This window comes from Cibotium barometz, chromosome 24 (assembly GCF_041138505.1).
Source record: "Cibotium barometz isolate CiBa-2024 chromosome 24, ASM4113850v1, whole genome shotgun sequence".
Lineage (NCBI taxonomy): Eukaryota > Viridiplantae > Streptophyta > Polypodiopsida > Cyatheales > Cibotiaceae > Cibotium > Cibotium barometz.
In genome coordinates, this window is record NC_141069.1 from 9,430,124 (window position 1) to 9,451,424 (window position 21,301).

General features: G+C 44.4%; 1 protein-coding gene across 2 annotated transcripts in view; it reads right to left on the reverse strand.

Annotated features, from left to right (window-relative positions):
• Window positions 1-21,301, reverse strand: part of LOC147624886 (uncharacterized) — a 53,294-nt gene that overhangs the window by 14,968 nt on the left and 17,025 nt on the right. Inside the window, exons 2-6 of one of the 2 annotated variants that reach the window (XR_015268875.1) lie at window positions 7,763-9,215; window positions 7,361-7,640; window positions 4,812-4,919; window positions 4,385-4,698; window positions 2,003-2,146 (exon numbers count right to left, since the gene is read on the reverse strand). Coding sequence is in view for 1 of the 2 variants with exons in the window: in XM_086818125.1 (XP_086674251.1) it covers window positions 2,003-2,146; window positions 4,385-4,663; window positions 4,812-4,919; window positions 7,361-7,640; window positions 7,763-9,215 (2,264 nt within the window). In the remaining variant the exon portion in view is untranslated. The remainder of the gene's footprint in view (window positions 1-2,002; window positions 2,147-4,384; window positions 4,699-4,811; window positions 4,920-7,360; window positions 7,641-7,762; window positions 9,216-21,301) is intronic. The other variant, XM_086818125.1, reaches the window with a different exon arrangement.

The following is a 21,301-nucleotide window of genomic DNA, read 5'->3' on the forward strand; positions in this document are numbered from 1 at the left end:
CTATATAGCACGCAAAGGGGCTCAGTGTGAAGTATGAGGCTGAGAAAGGGAGAATCCCAACAAGCTTTTCCACTGTTCGGCAAAACAGACAGGAGGAGGAGGGTAGAAACAAGGGTATGTGCAGTAAGAGGAGCGAGATAAGCTTGGAGTCAGAGGTGGCCATTTCTTTCCAAAAGCTACAGAAGCTTTTGGCCGCAGGTAAATGGGTGCTGGCAGTTGAAGAGACCACACGTTTGAAAATAGTGTTGGCAGGGGATAATAAGTAAAGAGTAAACGCGTCTTCATCTCTGAGGTCCAGTTCATGCAAAAGGTGGATCTGGGAGCCATAGACAGGCTGCGGAGGGGCTACAGTGAGGGCTAATTTGGGTACAGTGTGCAGATAAAGATCATGAAGAGGGTGGAAGGGGACTGCATGGCATACTTTAAGGTGGTTTGCAGTCACTTTTCTTGCAATCTCTTGCCAGATACAAGGCAGATCCTTGCCTGCAAACAGGCTAAGAGATCAAGCAACTGGAAATCTTGACTGTTGAGATGTCTGCCTATACATAAACTGTGCAGCAGACATATATGGATGTAAGTAGCTCAATTTAGGGTACACGGCCATGGCTCACAGTACAGGATTATCATATTATCAAGCCTTCTGTTTGCCCTTCTGCAAATTCTTCTTCACAGCCAAGTTTCATTGAAAGAGATTGCCATCATGGAGAATGCTGTGGTATGGACATGTTCCCAAAGGAGTCCTTCAATCCAACTGCAATGGATTGAAGAATGTTGTGGTGTGAACATGTTTCCAGACAAGTCCTTCAATCCTTCTGCAGATTCTTCTTCACAGCCAAGCTTCAGTGAAAGAAACTTCCATCATGGAGAACGCTGTGGTATGGACATGTTCCCAGAGAAGTCCTTCAATCCAACTGCAATGGGATCATTTCAGAGAGGCAGAGACCACACCATGTCCCCAAAGAAGTCCTTCAATCCAATTGCAATTGGATCATATCAGAGAAGCAGACCATACCGTGTTCCCAGAGAAGTCCTTTAATCCAGCTACAATGGGATCATATCTGAAAGGCAGATTCTAGGGCTAAAAACCATGTCAGCCCAGGCTAGAGCTGATGGCAACAGTGTGGATGAAGCCCTTGGGTTCTAAGCCTCCTCAATTCACATACTGGGCGTGCCAGGCAAAGTTCACATGGGAGCTAGGCCTCGCCACTCTAGATGGTCTCCTCTCGACCACCAACACCCTCCATGGTACCCGCTCCTCAATTCCTCCAAGCCCCTTTCCTTCTCTTACCCTGGCCTTTTCAATGGTGATGCCAACAGGTCACACTCCAGCCTTCTGGATTTTATCCTAGCAGAAGCCCCCTTGCCTCCCAAAAGGAGGAACAGGGTTCGAATCTACCCACTCCCATGTGGGAAGTGATGGCATGCTACTTCAATACCTATCTTGCCTTTTGGGGGGGGGGAAAAAACAGCGTTGACCCAATAAAATCCAGAATAGTTTTTAAAAGTGGGCAACCTAGGTCAAGGAAGCAAGCAGAAAAATCTGAACTCCAACAGAAGAAAGATGACGAAGGGAGCTCATGAGAGCAGGCAAGAAATGTCAAAAGTTTGAACAAGCTAGAATAAGTCCTCAAGGTGTGCACAAAATAATGGAAAGGGAGGGCACCAGCATGGAGGGGAGAAATAGGGATAGGTGCACAGAGGGCCAAAGGCTGGCAGCAAAAGGGAAGCTAAAGGGGAGGCCGCTAGTGGCAGACAACCTGTATACAGCCTTTCCACCTTGCAAAAGCAGTATTTACAGAGTGCCTTCTTCAGATCATTGCAGTCTTATAATGCAACAACTTCTGCTACCAGATGTGATTGGCACAGTAAAAACAGGAAGGGCTAACCCAAGTTTTGAAGGCAAAATATCAAAATCAAACACAATACGACATTTATAAATAAAAAAGAAAATTTTTCTCATCACAAACCACAGTGTCCACCAACAGTCTCTGTTTTGGCCTACCTGGTTTTGCTCGTACAGCATGAAATTTTTTGTGAAATACTTGTGTGCATCACGCCCTTTTGTAATCATGTCAGGCTTGATTGGGCCAATAATTCCTACAACTCGTGCAAGCAATGTTGCTAAGGAATCGTTCTGAAAGAGAACCTGCAAATTGACATGCTTGCGTGAGAGAAAGCATTAGACCACTATCATTCAAAACAACCAAAAGTCAACCACTTGCTTTTCATCAGCTAACATTTCCACATTTTGATTAGGATAAGCACAGAAAATTAACAGTTTCCACGCCTTGAATTTTTTAATATAGAACACTCAATGCACACCTCTCAAACAACAGTTCCAAGTGTAAATATAAGAAAGGGAAAGGGAGATGAACATGCCACTTAAGCTAAAGGAGGATAGAGGCCATTGACCAAGATACCACTTTGGGTCCGAACCCATTGGTACAGCAGCAAATTGAGAACTGCATTGGCAATTGTTCCTCTTCCAAGCTTGCAAATTGCTTACTACTGTCAATTTCAGTCCGGAACACACTAACATAGAATAGACAACCCTTGAGCAACCTTCAGGAGATTTCCTAGGATTATGGAATTTTTTTGGCTCTAGGGTCAAGGCCAACTCCCGTCAAACAGGGAGCATTCAGGAAGTTGATGCTTGATCTTCGAAATAAATTAAGGTAGCAAACAGACAAGCTTCTACTATTTGTGAGTTCATCAGTACTGATGACTCCAAATGAGGAATTTTTGTCCTTAGAGACGAGATCCATGCCAATCATGCTCGGTAGTACTTTGCAAATGGCCATCGGATTGTGGTACTGTCTTTAAATTTTTTTCCCATAAAGGAAGATTTTGTGAGTATAACACGGCATAAATGAATCAAAGTCATCCTAAATCTGAAGACCACCATCATGTATAGTCCCTATAGCAGAAAGTGAAAGAAAAGCAAATGCTCATGAAAATATTGCATCTAGTGTCTGCCGACTTGGAGGCACCCTCAATCTTACTCCAAACAACAGAAAAAGTGTAAGCAGTATTAAATTAGATGATCGATGCATATGAAATGTCTAAATGCCCCCCTTCACAGCCTTCTCCTCCACGGCCCCTCCAAACGCTATGGCAGTTCTCGACCTTGCTGCCGCCTGCACAGTGCTGCTGCCCGTCAGCTCCCTTGCCTTCTAACAAGAGTACCTGCTGGCCCTTTACAGTCTAGGCCACCCTTTCCTTGCCCTCCACGTGGGCCCCCCACACAAGCTTCTGAGAGTGTTGAAAAAGATCAAGCTAACAGTAAACATGTCAATCATAACAGATTATTGAGTCATGCAAATCACTGTCTTTGTTTTTATCTCTCTATCACTCTATCTCTATTCATCATGAGGTCTTCCATCCCCCATAGCTTCCATAGTCAAGGGTGTACTGAAGATCCCACACCACAGCTAGGGGGGACGCTTGGAGATCTAGCATATTGCCATGTGTATAACCTTGTTATTGGCACCTTAGGGAATCAAGAAGCTCTATATAAGCAAGCAAGGCGGTGGCAAGTCGGTGAGAAAACACAAGAAAAGCTCGGTCAGCTGAGTGCATGGTTGGTGGCTAATGTGGAGATGCCCTTGCAATTCTTCTTGAAGAAAGAAGGGGGGGGATATGGGGAAAGAGAGAAGATGGAGTTGTGACGATCTAGCCCGAACACCAGCAATGGCTTCCAATTGCCAATTCAATGGAGGGAGAAGCGTTTTTTGCTCTATTTGAAGAAAAGTTACTAAGAAGTTCACCCTCAGTAGAGATCTTCTAAGATTCATTGTAAGTATTTCAGCTTTGTAATGTACCTTAGATTCGACTAAGAAAATTACTCTCATTCTCTTTCCTCTCTTCCTATTCTCAGTACATTTTCAGTTCCGTGCTTCAAAGTGGTTTGCAGAATTACACCTCCATTAGTGCTACGCTGACACTAACAACATATTACAACAGTGGAGGCTCGGCAGGCTCTTGATCTGGCCATGCCTTGAAACTTTATGTAAGAGATAACAAGCAACCTTACAGCTTGGCATGTCACACACGCATGCAGCAAGGGAACCATCAAAGCCTCGAGAACGAACCATTAGTGCCATGGGAACAGAACTTATTCACACATTCTGCCACGTCTTCAGGGCAATTCCCACACTATGCACAACTGAAGCTTGTGACTCTTCTTGACCATGGGCATAGATTTGATCCGATGGTGCTACAGTCCCCAATGTCATTTTCCCCACACCCCCTGATAACTAGTCTCCCTTTCAGCCATGGAGGGAACAATTCATCTGTGCACTCCTTGTACTAATGAAATAACTTATTTGCTATACATGAAACATAAAAACAAAATCACTTCACTTTAACTAAACAGAAAACTTACATTTCCTGAGCAAAGTTCGGCAAGAATGCAACCTAGAGACCAGATGTCAATTTTTTGATCGTATGGAAGCCCAAGAACAACCTCCGGTGCACGATATGATCGTGACTGTACATATGAACAAAGATGATCAGTCTGGAAGCAACTGCTGCCAAGATCAATCACCTTCACCTCGCAACGGCTGTAGCTCTTTACTAGAATATTTTCAGGCTTTAAATCACAGTGAATGAGCCCCAGGCTATGGAGAAACTCCAAAGCCTCCAAACACTGTTGCGTTATTAACTGCAAAACCCAGGTAGCAATAGTATGCCAAATTTCTGTGAAGAAAAAAGACAGCCTTTTATTTGACTCTGCTAGATTCTAAAATATGTTACTGGACTGACTATCTTCTAAAAAGTGATTCAAGATGTAGACAAAGGATTTTCCAGACCTGCAATCTTGGCATAGTAAAATAAACTTCCCCACCCGATTCTCGGTTGAATTTCTGGAATTCATACAGGTTTGCTCGTAAAAGTTCACAAACAATAAAGAGATGTTCCTGCAATTCAAATAATTTTCATGAGCCCACAGAAGCCAGCACCCAAATAATAATTATCTGAAACGGTCTCATGAAGCCCTTCCGTAACATATACCAATTGATATGTCCCAAACTTAACAAAAATCAAAGACAATCTTGACTCCATGAGAGTCTACTTTTACAAAGATTCAAATCATCAACTACATCATGCATAGCATAAGATTATGTCCTATGGCATCCCCACTCGTGCCATCAGCCCTCATGTAGGGGTTTTACCCTTAATGTTGCAGAAAATAAACCAGATTCAGTAAAGAGAGACTAAAACAAATGGTTTTTTCATCTATGTTAAGGGCACCACACTTGCAATGCATACACAATGAGAACTACTTCACAATCAGAGCAGCACCACCCCAGACAGTGGACGGCTCATTCTACATGTAGGACCCGCGTAGTGTGTGAGCCTATTTCTTTGGCTTTTTTATGTTTCTATGTTTATGTTTATGATCTTCAGTCTACATAGTAACATTTTTGGTCTCATAGACCCATTGGGTCTTTAGTAGACTGTAGATGAGAACATCTTTCTTTATCTGGGCTTTCACTAACATAGCAAACACTGATAAACCCTTGAACAAATTATGTGGGCACAAAACATGCATAAAATCAAACAGTTCTCCACATCAAAACGATTTTGCAAAATATTCAACAATAGTTATAACTTGAAGCAAAAATATGGCAGCGCTATTTTGAATCTTCAGTTGACATGAAAGGATCTGATAACTCCAACAAGATGGCTACCCATTCTGCAGGAATCACATAGGATATCACGACCACCTTAACCAACTACATGTGCAAGTTTCAATGTCCTGTGTGATTCCTACATGTGCAGGTTTCAATGTCCTGTGTGATTCCTCCAGAGTGGGTTATTGATGCTCATATTCACAGAGAACACACTGCTGTTGAGAGAACAGGTACATGCTTTGCATGCTCAATAAGAAACTGACTGTCAATATGTGCAACATGTTATGAGATATACAATTCTAAAGTATTAGAAGCTCTTCTAGGCAACCGGGATGCTACATCGATCCACTTCATCGGCCACTGCTAGTTCCAAAATCAGCTCAACTCCAAGGCTTTGGTGTCCAGCATCTTTAAAAAATCCCCACTGCATTACGCCATACCACTATGTTTTTTGCTAGATGGAAGCATGGCTCACAGACCCTCTCCAAAACAGTTGGATCCCTAGTCACAATTTGCATCCCTGGCCCGCCTAAGTAATGATGAGCTCCTCCTGGCAATTGGTTGCCACTCGGGACAGGTGGCTGTGCCCCCCACAACCATGGTAGGCAGCAGTTGCACTTATGGCTGAGATTCCCTCTATATTGACTATTCCATTTTTTACTTATTTTCGTTTTCAAATGCTCAAATATTTTATATTTCCGACTTTTAGTAATAAATGTTTATTTTGGTTTTCAAATGCTCAAATATTTTATATTTCCAACTTTTGGTAATAAATGCTTTCCATTGGAGAGCGTAAAATTTCACAAAGTGATCGAAGCCTAAATATTTTAATTGTTCTGGTTTCCTCTGTTTCATGGAAACTTACATCAGATACCTCTTTGAATGAAACCATTGCTCTATGACATCCTTGAGGCTGCTTGTATGCTTTAGCCTAGACAGCCACTTCAAGCAAAAAGATTGAACATGACACTCAATCATGTGATCTTTTACACTCTACAAGGTTCACTGAGCACTCTCATGTAGGCTACATGCAAAGGTTACCAAAGAGAAGTGCCAGATCTGCAAATTTACTGGTGGACTTGTCTTGTTCCTGATTCCATGTCCAGCGAAGATTAACCCTTCCACTTGTATTTAGATAAGTCAAAGTGTCGTCCCTTGTGTTGTCTTAATGCTTTCTCACTACTGGGAACTGAAATCTTAGTCAAATGGCAAGTCCCTTTTGTTATAAAGATAAGCCTCTTACCCTACCATTGTGGGTGCATTCAATACACATACTTTAGGTATAGCACCAGATGAATACATTCAGAGAACCTACAAACTTTTTCATAATGTTTAGGTAGTTCTAAATAACAGTGTGAGTGTGTGCTTTAAATAGTGTGTGTGTGTGAGTGTGGGAACGTGTGCCCGTGTGCACACACGTGTGAGCGGGGGCATATACATGCAATGCATGTGTAAGGGTGCACATATGTATGTGTGCATGCACGTGTGTGTGTCTACATGCATACACATGAAATGGGAATCCTATCTATTGCGTATAATGTTTTAACACAGAATGAACAAATCTCCCAGTATTCAAAGAACCCTTATAAAACTTTCAGCCAATGGTGAAACCACCAAAGAAAATAATGAACATGAATCAGTAGCTACAGGAATCCAAAAAGGGAGGAAACTAAATCTCGGTGTTTCCCAAGTTCAAATTGTCTTTTGTGAAAACAAGCAATTACCCGATAGTAGAAATAGTCATAGAGTCGTAAAATATGATGCTTGTCAGCGGGATCATGTTTGTTGATAAACTTCAAAAGCTTAATCTCATCAAGGCTTTGATCAAAGAAATCCTTGTTGTTCTTGATTATCTTCATGCAAACATCCATTCCTGTTTGTAGATCACGTGCTTGAACAGCCTTGCTAAATGCTGCTGAGCCTAATTGCTCAGTTACAAGATAGCGTCCAGCAACAACCGAGTTAATCACAATAGGGAAATGTTTCTCCTCCTCAAAGCCAGTCCTGCAAAACAAGGAAGATTATGTCTCCCCAAGGACAAAGCAGCATACCACCCCCACAAAAAAAAAAAATGGCATATTCATGTGACAGACTGCAACCTAGAGTAGTTTTGAGAAATAATAAACCTGTTCTTTCTGTGAACAATCCTCAAGCTGAAGACTTCAAAATCATCTTCTTCTGCTTTCATTTGTTGTAACTCCTCTTGTACGGCACTGGTCTCCCCATCATCCACGCCCGTTACATCGATTCCGTCATTATTATAAGAGCACACTTCGGTGACTTCATCTCTCGTTTCATGTGATCCATAGTCAACAGAAAAGACCTTGGAGTGCACAAACGAAGCTGCATTTGGACATGATTCATTTCTTGGGCTTGATATCGGTGAGGACTCATTGCTTTCCTGTTTCCAAGATGCCAAAGTATCATCGGTCCCAGTAATACCAGCACCATAAGCATCCATATCTTGGCTTAGTACAATGTTTTCAGTCAACCATATAGAATTTCTAGAATCAGACTTAGAAACTGCCAGGTCACAAGTGCTTGAAGGGGAAGGAAAAGAAAAACCAACAAGTCCAGGTCCATGACCCAATTTGTCATCCTGCTCAAAACCATTTAAACAAGGGTGTTTGTCACTTTCTTTGATTGATGCTGAACAAACACTCTTAGAATTTGCTTGTTGTACACTTCTGGATGCCAAGTCTGACCTTAAACAGCTAGGCAAATAATCACCTTTATCAGTGAAGTCAGTGCGATGCACTGCCACATCATTCCTAACATCATGTGAATTATTGTCCCAAGCAGATATCAACCCAGGAACCCAATGACCCTGCATCCTTTGTTCATGTGCAGTCTCTCTCTCCCATTCGCTACCTACTGCAGACATGTTATCTTTGCGTTCACTTCTTGAATCTGCCATATCAATATATCTCAAAGGTCCCCTTAAATACTCTTGATGAGATTTTCCCAGATCTTCACCGCTCTCCTCCTCTCCTGGAAGTACATGTTGATTTGCTTGAGAGCTAAATCCTTTCCAAACAGGTTCAGCCCCCATCAACTTCAACTCCTCTGCATCCATAAGTTGGCCATCATAGCTCATATTTCCAATCTGGTTTAAAGTCACCACATCATTCAGGCTTGATTGGCCAAAAAGATTTGTGATACTGAAAATGTCATGACCCAGCAGGGCTTGCCCCACACTTTGACCTGTATTATAGAACTGCTCTCCTGAGAAATAAGATTCTTCTTCTTCGTGTAAGAAATCACCACCCCTTTGATTATCTTGGCCCTGAATAGAATCGGCCACCGCCTTCTCCCTGTTGGACCTAGCTCTGTCGTCGTCACTTGGGTAGTCTACCTCATGGGCTAAAAACCAAGCCTCGTCCTCAATTGGTTGTCTATGGTAGCCAGGATCTTCATCATCCTCATATGTATCAGAGTCCCAATAATCCTTAAGATACCCGACACCAGAGTCACTAGGTTCATCTCCTAGTGTAGCAAACCCAGACAAAAGCTCTGGAGTGTCCTGCATGATGCCCTGGCTAACAGGTAGCCGGCCAATACCACTGTCATGCTTATCACCTGTAGTAAGCAAGTGACAGAGAGTGAGCTTACTTATTCACATCAAAGGTAAACACAAATAGTAGGAAAAGATACTGGACACAATGTGGAAGCTGAGCAACATTTCAAGTAGCACAAGAATTTAATTAAAGCAATCTGCATTAAAGCTCAAAGATCAATTTCATAATGTGCACAAAAATTCTAGAAGTAAAAAATGTAAGGACATGTCCTCAAAAAATATAGCTGTAGTTTTACCCCAATTCTTGAGGCACGTAGAACTACAAAGGCATATTTGTGACACAGCAAGTTCATCTTGTGATAGCAGTCAAATTCATAAAATAGATTTTGGACCAAGCTTTATATTGCACCTTGCGACAGTTGATTGGAAGTCAATCGTGTCAGGTCATCCTGATTAATGGTATCGGTTAACTTACTATAAAAATGAAAAGCAATAGATAGAAAACAGCTATATCGAACTACCATTAGAAAGTACACTCTACCTGTCCATCACATTTATGTGGCCCCTATACCCAAAGGAAAATCCCCTCTCTGCATATGAAGGGCTTCAGCTGTCCAACAATCCAACTTGGCCGGAGGTCCATGCTTTCCTAACTCACTAAGTCTCAAGCCAAATGAATGAACCCCAAAGACTACACAGATGAGGAATTGAATACATGCTTTTGTAGGCACCAAGGCCTTATCTTTTGACCTAGACCTTGATAAGAGGCATTCACACCTACAAGGGTATTCACACCAACTAGATCCGAAATACCCAACAAACCCCCTCGGATTGATGGAGGTGACGACTGGCAAACCTTCTAAAGTCTGAGTACTCCAACCCTAGCAAGAAATCAAGACATGGTCTCCGCCACTGGCTCAAAGACTCGTGAGCATCCCTTTCTTTCCTTTCCATTTGGTTACTGTCACCAATTGGCCAACCATTTGGTCCATCTCCAGTTTTTGCGTCTCGTTCACTTGAGGCCAGGCCGGTGTCTCGTGTGAAGAGGCCAGTATTTTTGCTGACATGGACGGGAGCCAGACTGGTGCCACCCGTGTGTTAGCAGGATGGTGTCGTATGGACGGGAGCCAGACCAGTGCCACCCGTGTATGACCTGGACTGTGTTCGATCCATGGGATTGTCACGCCATGGAAGAGCCAGTATTCGTGCCGTGTTTTGCCTATGGGACTGTCACACCATAGGGAGACTCGTGCCTGGAACTGTGTCTTACCTATGGGACTGTCACTCCATAGGAAGACCAGGTTTTTATGTTTTTATGCCGTGCCAGTTTTGTGCCGACAGATATTTTGTACTTGTTCCATGAACGGGAGATATGTCCATGTTACTATTTGCACATGCACACATATTTTGCATGTTTGAAACTGTTTTCGCATGACATGTATTTGTGTGTTTGCCTGCTTGACGTGTTACTTACTGAGCGGGGACGCCTGCCAGTGAGTCGTGAAGTTTGCTCTGTATTCTGATGAGTCTTGGTGCATGTGAACAGGTGGTAAGTATGTTACACATGTTGTTTTTAATATTTTATTCCTAACCTTTGTTTTATAAGGTTAAGTGTTCACATTCATTTAAAAGTGGGCACCCCCTTTGGGCACCCACTTAGGGGCCAAGGTGGGGAGCCCCACTTTTAAGTGAGTGTGGGGGTGGGCATGGTCACCTACCCACACTAGCCCCCCACATGCATGCGTGGAATTCACTAGAGAAGACTTCACTTTAATTCTATTAAAAAAACCTCCCTCCTTCAAGCGAAAATCATCATCGCTTCATCTTACGTGAGAATCGGCTACCATCTCTACAAGCGGCGCATGTTTTCTTGAAGGCGGCTGTTTCTGTACCCTCTGCTGCTGGCTGCGCCTCCTCCTCTACAGGTGACTAGCACTGACTGCAGGTGTGCTACACACAGGTCAGAACTACTGTAGGCGGCCACCTTCATACAGACAGCTACGCTGCTCTCACAGGCGGCTGCTCCTACAGGCTGCGCTGCCTATCTCCTCTGCTCTCAGACGTGGGCCACCTCCACAAGGCACTGCTGTGGGGCTGCTCTCACAGGCGGCTACTAACAGGCTGCCCTATCCTCTACACTACAGGCTGCATCCAAGCCCTTTCACACTCCTACAGGCGGCAGCATATTGGCAGTAGGCGCTGCCTGTTTTCTCTTACAGGCAGTCGTGGGTCCTCTCCAGCAACCGGCGCTTGTTTCTCTAGCAAGCTACCCAAGTAGCTATGCACAGCAGACTGGTACCTCCTCTATATACGGCGGTTTCTTTTCTCCCTCAGGCGACTTTGCTTGAGCTCCTCCACACTGCAGCCAGGCATCTCCTCCCTTGCAAGTGGATGCTTCTTTTCTCACAGCAGGCGGCTGTGTCTTTTGAGGTGATTCTTGTCTTGGTGGTTCACCACAAGGCAACTGTTTCTTCAACAAGGGTGGCTTCATCATACCACGAGTATTGGCTTTCTATCAACCATCTACAAGTAAGTGAATTTCAGATTTAAGTAAGGTATTTTAAGTTTAAATCTGATAAGAGATTCATCCCGCTCGGCCAACACCCGTTCGGTGTCGGGTTGTCCAAGCTATATTGGCGAACCTCGGTCCAAAGGTGCTGAGATCGGGAGAGCCAGGAGTTAGTACGAGAGCGCCTGTTTGTGCGTGGTCTCGGAACACCAGTGTGGCGCTCTCCGCGGAGTCCAGTGAAAGCACAGGACCGTAGAGATTGGACCACACTAGTGGTCACACTGCTTCGAGCTTCTACATCGAAATTCGAGCCTATTTGTTTGGTACTGTTTTCATATGTACATGGACATTATCTGGTTCTTGGAACCCATGGAGCATTGTATTTATTAAATACTCCCAATAAATATATCATATATTGAGGGGGGGGTCGGCCCGTTCCGGCCCCAGTGCTGGTGTCCATCTTTCCATTTCATTTCATTTAAATTTCAAGTTGTTTTAAGTTGTCCATTTCAAATTTGTGGTTTTAAAGTTGTGCTATTAAGCGTGTGGGTGTCCAACGGAGTCTTTCCCACTTGACGGGATCGGTTTCATTGGTATCAGAGCACGGTTGTTTCCCTCTTCCTAGTGGGGAAACGAACCTGTGTACTGGACATCCCGCTTTAAGCAAACTTAAAACACAATGGACAGCCAAGGCAACCCTTTGGAAGTGCCAAATTCCAGGGGTCCATCTAGTGCCTCTCGTGGGTCTGATGCCCTGCGAGGAAGACACAAGCCCCTTGAAAGGGTTCTTGATAGTGAATCCAAGGGTCAACTGTCTCCAGGAAAGACAGTTATGCTTGAACAAGAGCCTGATGCTATGAAGGCTGAAATGGAACATATGAGAAAACTTTTGCAGGCTCAAGAGCAAGAGAGTTTTTACATGAAGATCCACATCTGCAAAGTGCTATTGAAGCCAGGAAGGCTGATGCTATGGTAGATGTAACCTTCGAATCAATGGCTCGTGAAGTGGGCAAGAAACCAAGGGAGTTGGCACTTGCCTATCTCCTTCGCAAAGGTGATATTAAAGAGGGGGATGACGGAGAGCTGACATTCAGAAATCCACCTCGTTTGAAGCATGGAGATCCCGCATCCCAGAGGCTGAAATCTTTTATGCAAAAGGAAGAGGTGACTATCACCTCTCGACATGCATCTTCTCCCCAAGGCACTAAGCCTGATAGATATATGTATGCCAGTGCTCATGGAGGGCATGAAAGTCACATGCATGCTAGACATGTATCTCATGGTGACAGGTATACTTCCAGAAAAATTTTGCCTTCTGAGTTGTCTCATGGAGAGACATTGCCATATGCAGGTAAGTCACATGCATCTGAGTTTCGAGTTCGTGGAGCACATACCACCGTGCCCCATGAAGCTTCTATGACGGCCCATGGAGCCCATGCAGACAGGGCTACCCCGTTGGAAAAGGGGAAAAGAAAAAGAGAAGATCATGAGCCTCATGCCAGGAAGCTCAAGGAATTCAAAGCAGGTGATAAATCTGTCAAATTTGATGTCTTTCATGGTGAACATGATGCTTCTAAGGTGTTAGCGTTTGTGGCACAGTTCGACATTGCTTTTAGCGATGAGGACTTTACAGAAAAGTCAAAGGTGCGCCATGCTAGCATGTTTTTGAAAGGGACTGCTGCTCATTGGTGGATCACTGAAAAGATCACCAAGGATCCCATTTCTACTTGGAAGGAATTCAAAGATAGATTTTATGCTCAGTTCTTGCCACCCAATGCAGAGCAAACTCTCACTCAAAAGTGGGACAGGCTGGAACAAAGAGACAATGAAAGTGTGCACCAGTATGTTAACAAATTTTGGAAAGTGTTGCTGGAAGTGACTCCCTTCATGCAAATCACTGAGGATGAAAGAAAGAGGAAGTTTCGTTCCGGATTGCAACCTGCATATTGATCAGGTATTGAATTGCACCCAAAACATACGTTGCAACAACTCACAGCTTCTGCTCTTGCTACGGAGCAATTGGTGCTCAAGATTGAGCAGGATCAAGGAGGTTCCAAGGGGAAAGACAAGGCTGTCCCAAATCAGCAAAAGGGTGGACAGCCACCTAAAAAGAACTTCCGGGAGCCTTACAAGGGTGGTAAAGCTGAAAATAACACATCTAAAGAAAAGGGCCCCAGAAAGAACAAATTCGGCTTAACCCCGGAGCAAAGAGAGCAATATGCTAAGGATGGAAAATGCTTTTCTTGTGGTAGCAAAGACCACATGTTTCGACAATGCCCAGATCACAAACCAAAGCACGAGAACAAGCACACCAAAGCAAATGTTCATGCAGTTCCTGATGTGCAAGGTAATACAGGTCATGATGCAAAAGAGCGTATGGTTTGCAAGGCTTGGGGGCAAATCAAGGATCAGCCCGCACTCTTCATGTTTGATGACTGTGCAACTGACAATTTCATCTCTATGCAAATGGCAGCTGCATTGGGTATTGAGGTTGAAAACATGGGACCTCAGATTGAAGCCGAAGCTGCATTTATTGGTAAAGAGGTGCAGGTTACCCCTTTGATAGGGAAGTTGCGCATCCATATCCAGGGCTACCTTGATAATGAGCATTTCCTAGTTGCTCCTCTGAATGGATGTGATGTATTGTTGGGCAAGCCGTGGCATCATAGGCTTGAGCCCCGCAAAGACTACAAGTCTAATATGATTTCTTTTATGCATAAAGGCCGCATGCATTTTATTGATGCTGGCAAAGAAGGGGATTCCATCCCAGTTGTATCACACATCCAAATTAATAAAGCAATGAAAAAGAGTCTTTCAGCGTACTTGGTTTTTGTGCGTGATAGTCTTGTGCCAAATCATCAAAATGTGGATGCTATGTCTAATGATAGCCTGAATTTTCTTAATGCATTCAACGATTGTTTTGCTAACTCGTTGCCAGGTGAATTACCTCCCCAAAGGCCCGAAGATCACCGCATAGATCTTGTGCCAGGTAGTTCTCCACCTAACAAACCCGCATACCGAGTGAGTGCCGCACAACAAGAAGAAATTATGAAGCAGGTAAACGAGCTTTTAGAGAAAGGTTTGGTTCAGCCCAGTTCCTCACCTTACTGCTCTCCTGTGCTTCTTGTTCAAAAGAAGGACGGATCATTCCGTATGTGTGTGGACTATAGAGCTTTGAACAAGCTTACCATCAAGAACAGATTTCCTATTCCACGTATTGATGATATCTTGGATAAGCTTGATGGCTCAGCTTGCTTTAGCAGACTTGATTTGAAGAGTGGTTATCACCAGATACGTGTGGTGCCACAAGATGTCCATAAGACTGCATTCAGGACAGCCTTCGGATTATATGAATTCTTGGTAATGCCTTTTGGTCTCACCAATGCTCCTGCTACTTTTAATCGTATGATGGATAGGATATTTCGACGCCATCGCAAGTTCACAGGAGTCTTCTTTGATGATATCTTGGTTTTCTCCAAGAATGAGCAGGAACACAGAACTCATTTGGTCACAGTGTTCGAAGAATTGCGGAAGCATAAAATTTTCGTCAATGCCAAGAAAAGTGAGTTTTTCCTTTCAGAGATTCATTATCTGGGACATATTGTATCCAAGGATGGAGTTACAATGGATCCTGCAAAGATAGAGACTATTCGGAATTGGCCCGAATTGCAAAACATACATCAAGTACGTAGTTTTCTGGGATTATGTTCGTATTACAGGCGTTTCATAAGGCATTTTGCTATGATTGCCACTCCTCTACATGATCTCACGAAGAAGAAAACTGCTTTCAAATGGACTTCAAAGGAACAGGATGCTTTCTTGCAGCTCAAGCATGCGATCATATGTGGTCCAGTATTGATTGTTCCCGACTTGCACAAGTCATTCGTGGTTGAATGTGATGCTTGTGGTGATTGCATAGGAGCTGTCCTAAATCAAGAAGGGCATGCAGTTGCATACGAGAGCCGTCGTTTGCATGATGCTAAGCTTCATATGGATATCTATGAGAAAGAGCTTTTGGCTGTAATTCACGCCTTAAAGATTTGGAAACATTACCTTCTTGGGGCTGAATTTGTAGTCAAGACAGATCATCAAAGCTTGAGATACTTTCTATCTCAAACCAAGCTTTCAGAGAAGCAGATGAGAATGGCAAATTTTCTTTCCATGTTTCATTTTCAGATTGTGCATGCTCCAGGAAAGAAAAATGTAGTGGCCGATGCACTATCTAGGAGGCCTTATAGTCTCAGTGGCCTCTCATGGAGATCTATCTGCTATGAGAGATTTGTATCATTTGGATGCTGATTTTTGCCATATATGGACTGATTTGATGGCTGGTCATTCACATGCCTCTTATGTTATCAACGAGGGTTATCTCATGAAGGATAATTGCCTATGTGTGGTGAAGGATTTGCGTCCAAAGGTTATGGACGAATGTCACGCTCCACCATATGCTGGTCATAGAGGTATTATGCCTACTACTCGCATGATTCAGAGGTATTTCTTTTGGCCAAGCATGCGTAAAGACATTGAGGCTTATGTGCGTGCATGTATTACTTGCCAAAAGGTGAAATTTGATAGGCAAAAGCCTCCAGGTTTGCTTCAGCCATTGCCTATTCCCTCTCGCAACCTTGGGAAAGTATCACGATGGATTTTATTATGGATTTGCCTAGATCCCAGCATGGGAATGATGCTATTTGGACTATTGTGGACAGGTTTAGCAAGCAAGCTCATTTCTTGCCTGTCAAGAAAACCATTAAAGCTGATCATATGGTAAAGCTTTTTCTTGCTAATATTTTCAAGCATCATGGTATGCCTAAATCCATTGTTGGGGATAGAGATCCCAGGACTACAAGCCTATTTTGGAGGGCTTTGTTTGATAATATGGGTACTAAGCTTGAGTTTTCATCAGCTTATCATCCCCAAACGGATGGCCAAAGTGAAGCTGCAAATTCAGCTGTGTTGGATTTATTGAAATGTTATGTGGCAGATCAAAAGACTGCATGGGAGAAGTATCTTCCACTTGTTGAGTTTGCCTACAACAATACGATCCATGCTTCCACAGGAAAGGCTCCGTTTGAGATTATTTATGGCAGAGTGGTCTTGCCACCCATACTTCGTACTAAGGATGAGATTTTTGCAGCTGATGAATATGTTCGTGACTTGGATGTTGCCTTTGGTCAGGTGCGGACAGCCATTGCAAGATCTCAGGATAAGCATAAAATGGCTGCTGACAAGCATAGAAGGGACATGGAAGTCAAAGAAGGTGATTGGGTATTGCTGAAATTTGAGAAGGCTAGGCTTCGGAAGAGGCCAGGACGAGAAGGATCATATCCTAAGCTTTCTCCTCGCTATTATGGACCCTTCAAGGTGATTCACAAGATCAATGAAGTGTCCTACAGGCTTGCTTTACCTAGTCATTGGAAGATTCACAATGCTTTTCATGTGAGTCTATTTCGGAAATATGTGGGGCCAGATCCTGATGAGCCTGTCACAGAAGATCCGCCAGAGATTGAAGAGCTTGAGGAGATCCTCCAGCCAGAACAGATTGTTTTTCACAAGGAGAGAAAGCTACCTACAGGAAAGCTTTCCAGGAGATACCTTGTGAAGTTAAAGAATTATTTGCCTATTGATGCCAAGTGGGTAAATGAGGATTATTTTGCAGATTACCCACAGTTGTTGCAGGCATATCTTGACGCTTTTCAGTTGAGGTCAACTCTTTAGAAGCCCGGGGGGATGTCACCAATTGGCCGACCATTTGGTCCATCTCCAGTTTTTGCGTCTCGTTCACTTGAGGCCAGGCCGGTGTCTCGTGTGAAGAGGCCAGTATTTTTGCTGACATGGACGGGAGCCAGACTGGTGCCACCCGTGTGTTAGCAGGATGGTGTCGTATGGACAGGAGCCAGACCAGTGCCACCCGTGTATGACCTGGACTGTGTTCGATCCATGGGATTGTCACACCATGGAAGAGCCAGTATTCGTGCCGTGTTTTGCCTATGGGACTGTCACACCATAGGGAGACTCGTGCCTGGAACTGTGTCTTACCTATGGGACTGTCACTCCATAGGAAGACCAGGTTTTTATGTTTTTATGTCGTGCCAGTTTTGTGCCGACAGATATTTTGTACTTGTTCCATGAACGGGAGATATGTCCATGTTACTATTTGCACATGCACACATATTTTGCATGTTTGAAACTGTTTTCGCATGACATGTATTTGTGTGTTTGCCTGCTTGACGTGTTACTTACTGAGCGGGGACGCCTGCCAGTGAGTCGTGAAGTTTGCTCTGTATTCTGACGAGTCTTGGTGCATGTGAACAGGTGGTAAGTATGTTACACATGTTGTTTTTAATATTTTATTCCTAACCTTTGTTTTATAAGGTTAAGTGTTCACATTCATTTAAAAGTGGGCACCCCCTTTGGGCACCCACTTAGGGGCCAAGGTGGGGAGCCCCACTTTTAAGTGAGTGTGGGGGTGGGCATGGTCACCTACCCACACTAGCCCCCCACATGCATGCGTGGAATTCACTAGAGAAGACTTCACTTTAATTCTATTAAAAAAACCTCCCTCCTTCAAGCGAAAATCATCATCGCTTCATCTTACGTGAGAATCGGCTACCATCTCTACAAGCGGCGCATGTTTTCTTGAAGGCGGCTGTTTTTGTACCCTCTGCTGTTGGCTGCGCCTCCTCCTCTACAGGCGACTAGCACTGACTGCAGGTGTGCTACACACAGGTCAGAACTACTGTAGGCGGCCACCTTCATATAGACAGCTACGCTGCTCTCACAGGCGGCTGCTCCTACAGGCTGCGCTGCCTTTCTCCTCTGCTCTCAGACGTGGGCCACCTCCACAAGGCACTGCTGTGGCTGCTCTCACAGGCGGCTACTGACAGGCTGCCCTATCCTCTACACTACAGGCTGCATCCAAGCCCTTTCACATACTCCTACAGGCGGCAGCATATTGGCAGTAGGCGCTGCCTGTTTTCTCTTACAGGCAGTCGTGGGTCCTCTCCAGCAACCGGCGCTTGTTTCTCTAGCAAGCTACCCAAGTAGCTATGCACAGCAGACTGGTACCTCCTCTATATACGGCGGTTTCTTTTCTCCCTCAGGCGACTTTGCTTGAGCTCCTCCACACTGCAGCCAGGCATCTCCTCCCTTGCAAGTGGATGCTTCTTTTCTCACAGCAGGCGGCTGTGTCTTTTGAGGTGATTCTTGTCTTGGTGGTTCACCACAAGGCAACTGTTTCTTCAACAAGGGTGGCTTCATCATACCACGAGTATTGGCTTTCTATCAACCATCTACAAGTAAGTGAATTTCAGATTTAAGTAAGGTATTTTAAGTTTAAATCTGATAAGAGATTCATCCCGCTCGGCCAACACCCGTTCGGTGTCGGGTTGTCCAAGCTATATTGGCGAACCTCGGTCCAAAGGTGCTGAGATCGGGAGAGCCAGGAGTTAGTACGAGAGCGCCTGTTTGTGCGTGGTCTCGGAACACCAGTGTGGCGCTCTCCGCGGAGTCCAGTGAAAGCACAGGACCGTAGAGATTGGACCACACTAGTGGTCACACTGCTTCGAGCTTCTACATCGAAATTCGAGCCTATTTGTTTGGTACTGTTTTCATATGTACATGGACATTATCTGGTTCTTGGAACCCATGGAGCATTGTATTTATTAAATACTCCCAATAAATATATCATATATTGAGGGGGGGGTCGGCCCGTTCCGGCCCCGCTGTGTCCATCTTTCCATTTCATTTCATTTAAATTTCAAGTTGTTTTAAGTTGTCCATTTCAAATTTGTGGTTTTAAAGTTGTGCTATTAAGCGTGTGGGTGTCCAACGGAGTCTTTCCCACTTGACGGGATCGGTTTCAGTTACCATAGGTCTGTTTGTATCAAATGTTGGTTTTCTTCTATTAACAATGAAAGCATGTCATCAAAGGGTGTCTCTCTGACCATTCTCAGAAATGTCACAATTTCTGAAAACTTGGGGATCTCTTCTATGCTGGATAGACGAACAGTCTTCTTATCATCTTCTTCAACATCCACACCCAGGCTTGAGAGTTTTTACAGAATGGAGCCAAGCTTGCTCAAGTACTCTCCCAAGGTCTCTTCTTCAATCATTTTTAAACCAAACAGTTTTTGCTTCAAAAAAACCTTGAGTTATTTATCTTGTTGCAAACAAATTTTCCAAATTTGTCCCATGCCTCATTGGCACTCTTGTTGAAGTCCACATGGTGAACAAGATGGTCAGACAATGCAAGCCCAATGAGAGCAATGGCCTTGTCATTGCAGCCTTGCCAGATTTGAACCTTCTGAGCTCCTTTGTTGCTGCCTGGTTTCTTGTCGGTGCCGTTGACCACGGACCACAAGCTGTCCCTCATCAAATACGTGCAAAGATTTATCTACCAAGTTGAGAAGTTGATGCCATTGAACTTTTTAATCCCAAAACTCCCCTTGCTGCTCTCCATGTTTCTGAATATTCCCAATATCCCGGAACTTCAATCAGAAAAGGATTGATGAGATTGCCAAGGCGGAGGTGAAGGCGTCGGATGCTAGCATGCCTAACGCAACGGGAGGTGGCTGGCTGCTGTAGGCACCAGGAGGCAGGAGCAACTCGTGAAGCAGGCGGGGGTGGAACCCAGCAGCGGCGGAGCTGCAAGAGCACTGAGGATGTGGCCAAAAGGAGTAGACGCGGTGACGGCACGGCCAATACAGTGGCGGAACCGGGCAGCTTGGCTGGCTGCGGTGGTGCAGTCAGCACTCGCAATACCGGCGTTTGGTGGAGACGAGGGGGCTGGCGCCGGGGTTTGGCAGCGAAGTGGGGCTGCGAGCTGGCGGCGGTGGAGCTCAAGGCACTAGTGCCACCTCTGTACAGGCAAAGCATGGTGCTGGCGGGGCCACTTATGGGAGTGGGGCAGATGGTCAGTTCGGTGGAGCACGCACAGTTATGGCGATTGTTGCAGGTCAACAAAAGTGCACCATTGTTGCTCAATGAGTACGCCAACAGAAAATGCAGATGGGAGGTAGCCAAAAAAAAAAACAGAGGTGGTGGGTTGTAGACGGGTGGTTCACCCTAGCTACGATACCATGTAGAGAATCATGCTTCCAGGAGAGAGAGAGAGAGAGAGAGAGAGAGAGAGAGAGAGAGAGAGAGAGAGAGATGCAACAGCCAACAAGAGATAAAGATTGCACAAATCAAGTGATTCTCATATTGTAATAGAACCACCCAAGTACATGGCACATGCTTTTATAGGCACCAAGGCCTTTTCTTTTGGCCTAGACCTTAATAAGAGGCATTCACACCTAAGATAACGTTCACACCAACTAGCTCCGAAATACCCAACAAGATAGGCCTAATCTATTGTATAGTGCACAACATGCTGTATTTACGATGATGAAACTCAGATCTTGGTCATGCATACCTACCCACTGATGCATAGTTGACTTGCTGATTCACAGCTTCGTAAAAATAATTTGGAATCAATATCCTAAGTTACCCACCACATTTATGTGAGAAGCACCAGCACTACATGTGATGTTGTGGCAAGGAGAATTTATTCACTCTGGAAGTCAACTCAACTTCAAAACTCCTGATTGATGTCTGTACCAACTTGGCAGCCCACATACCTGGTGTTGGTTCCTCAAG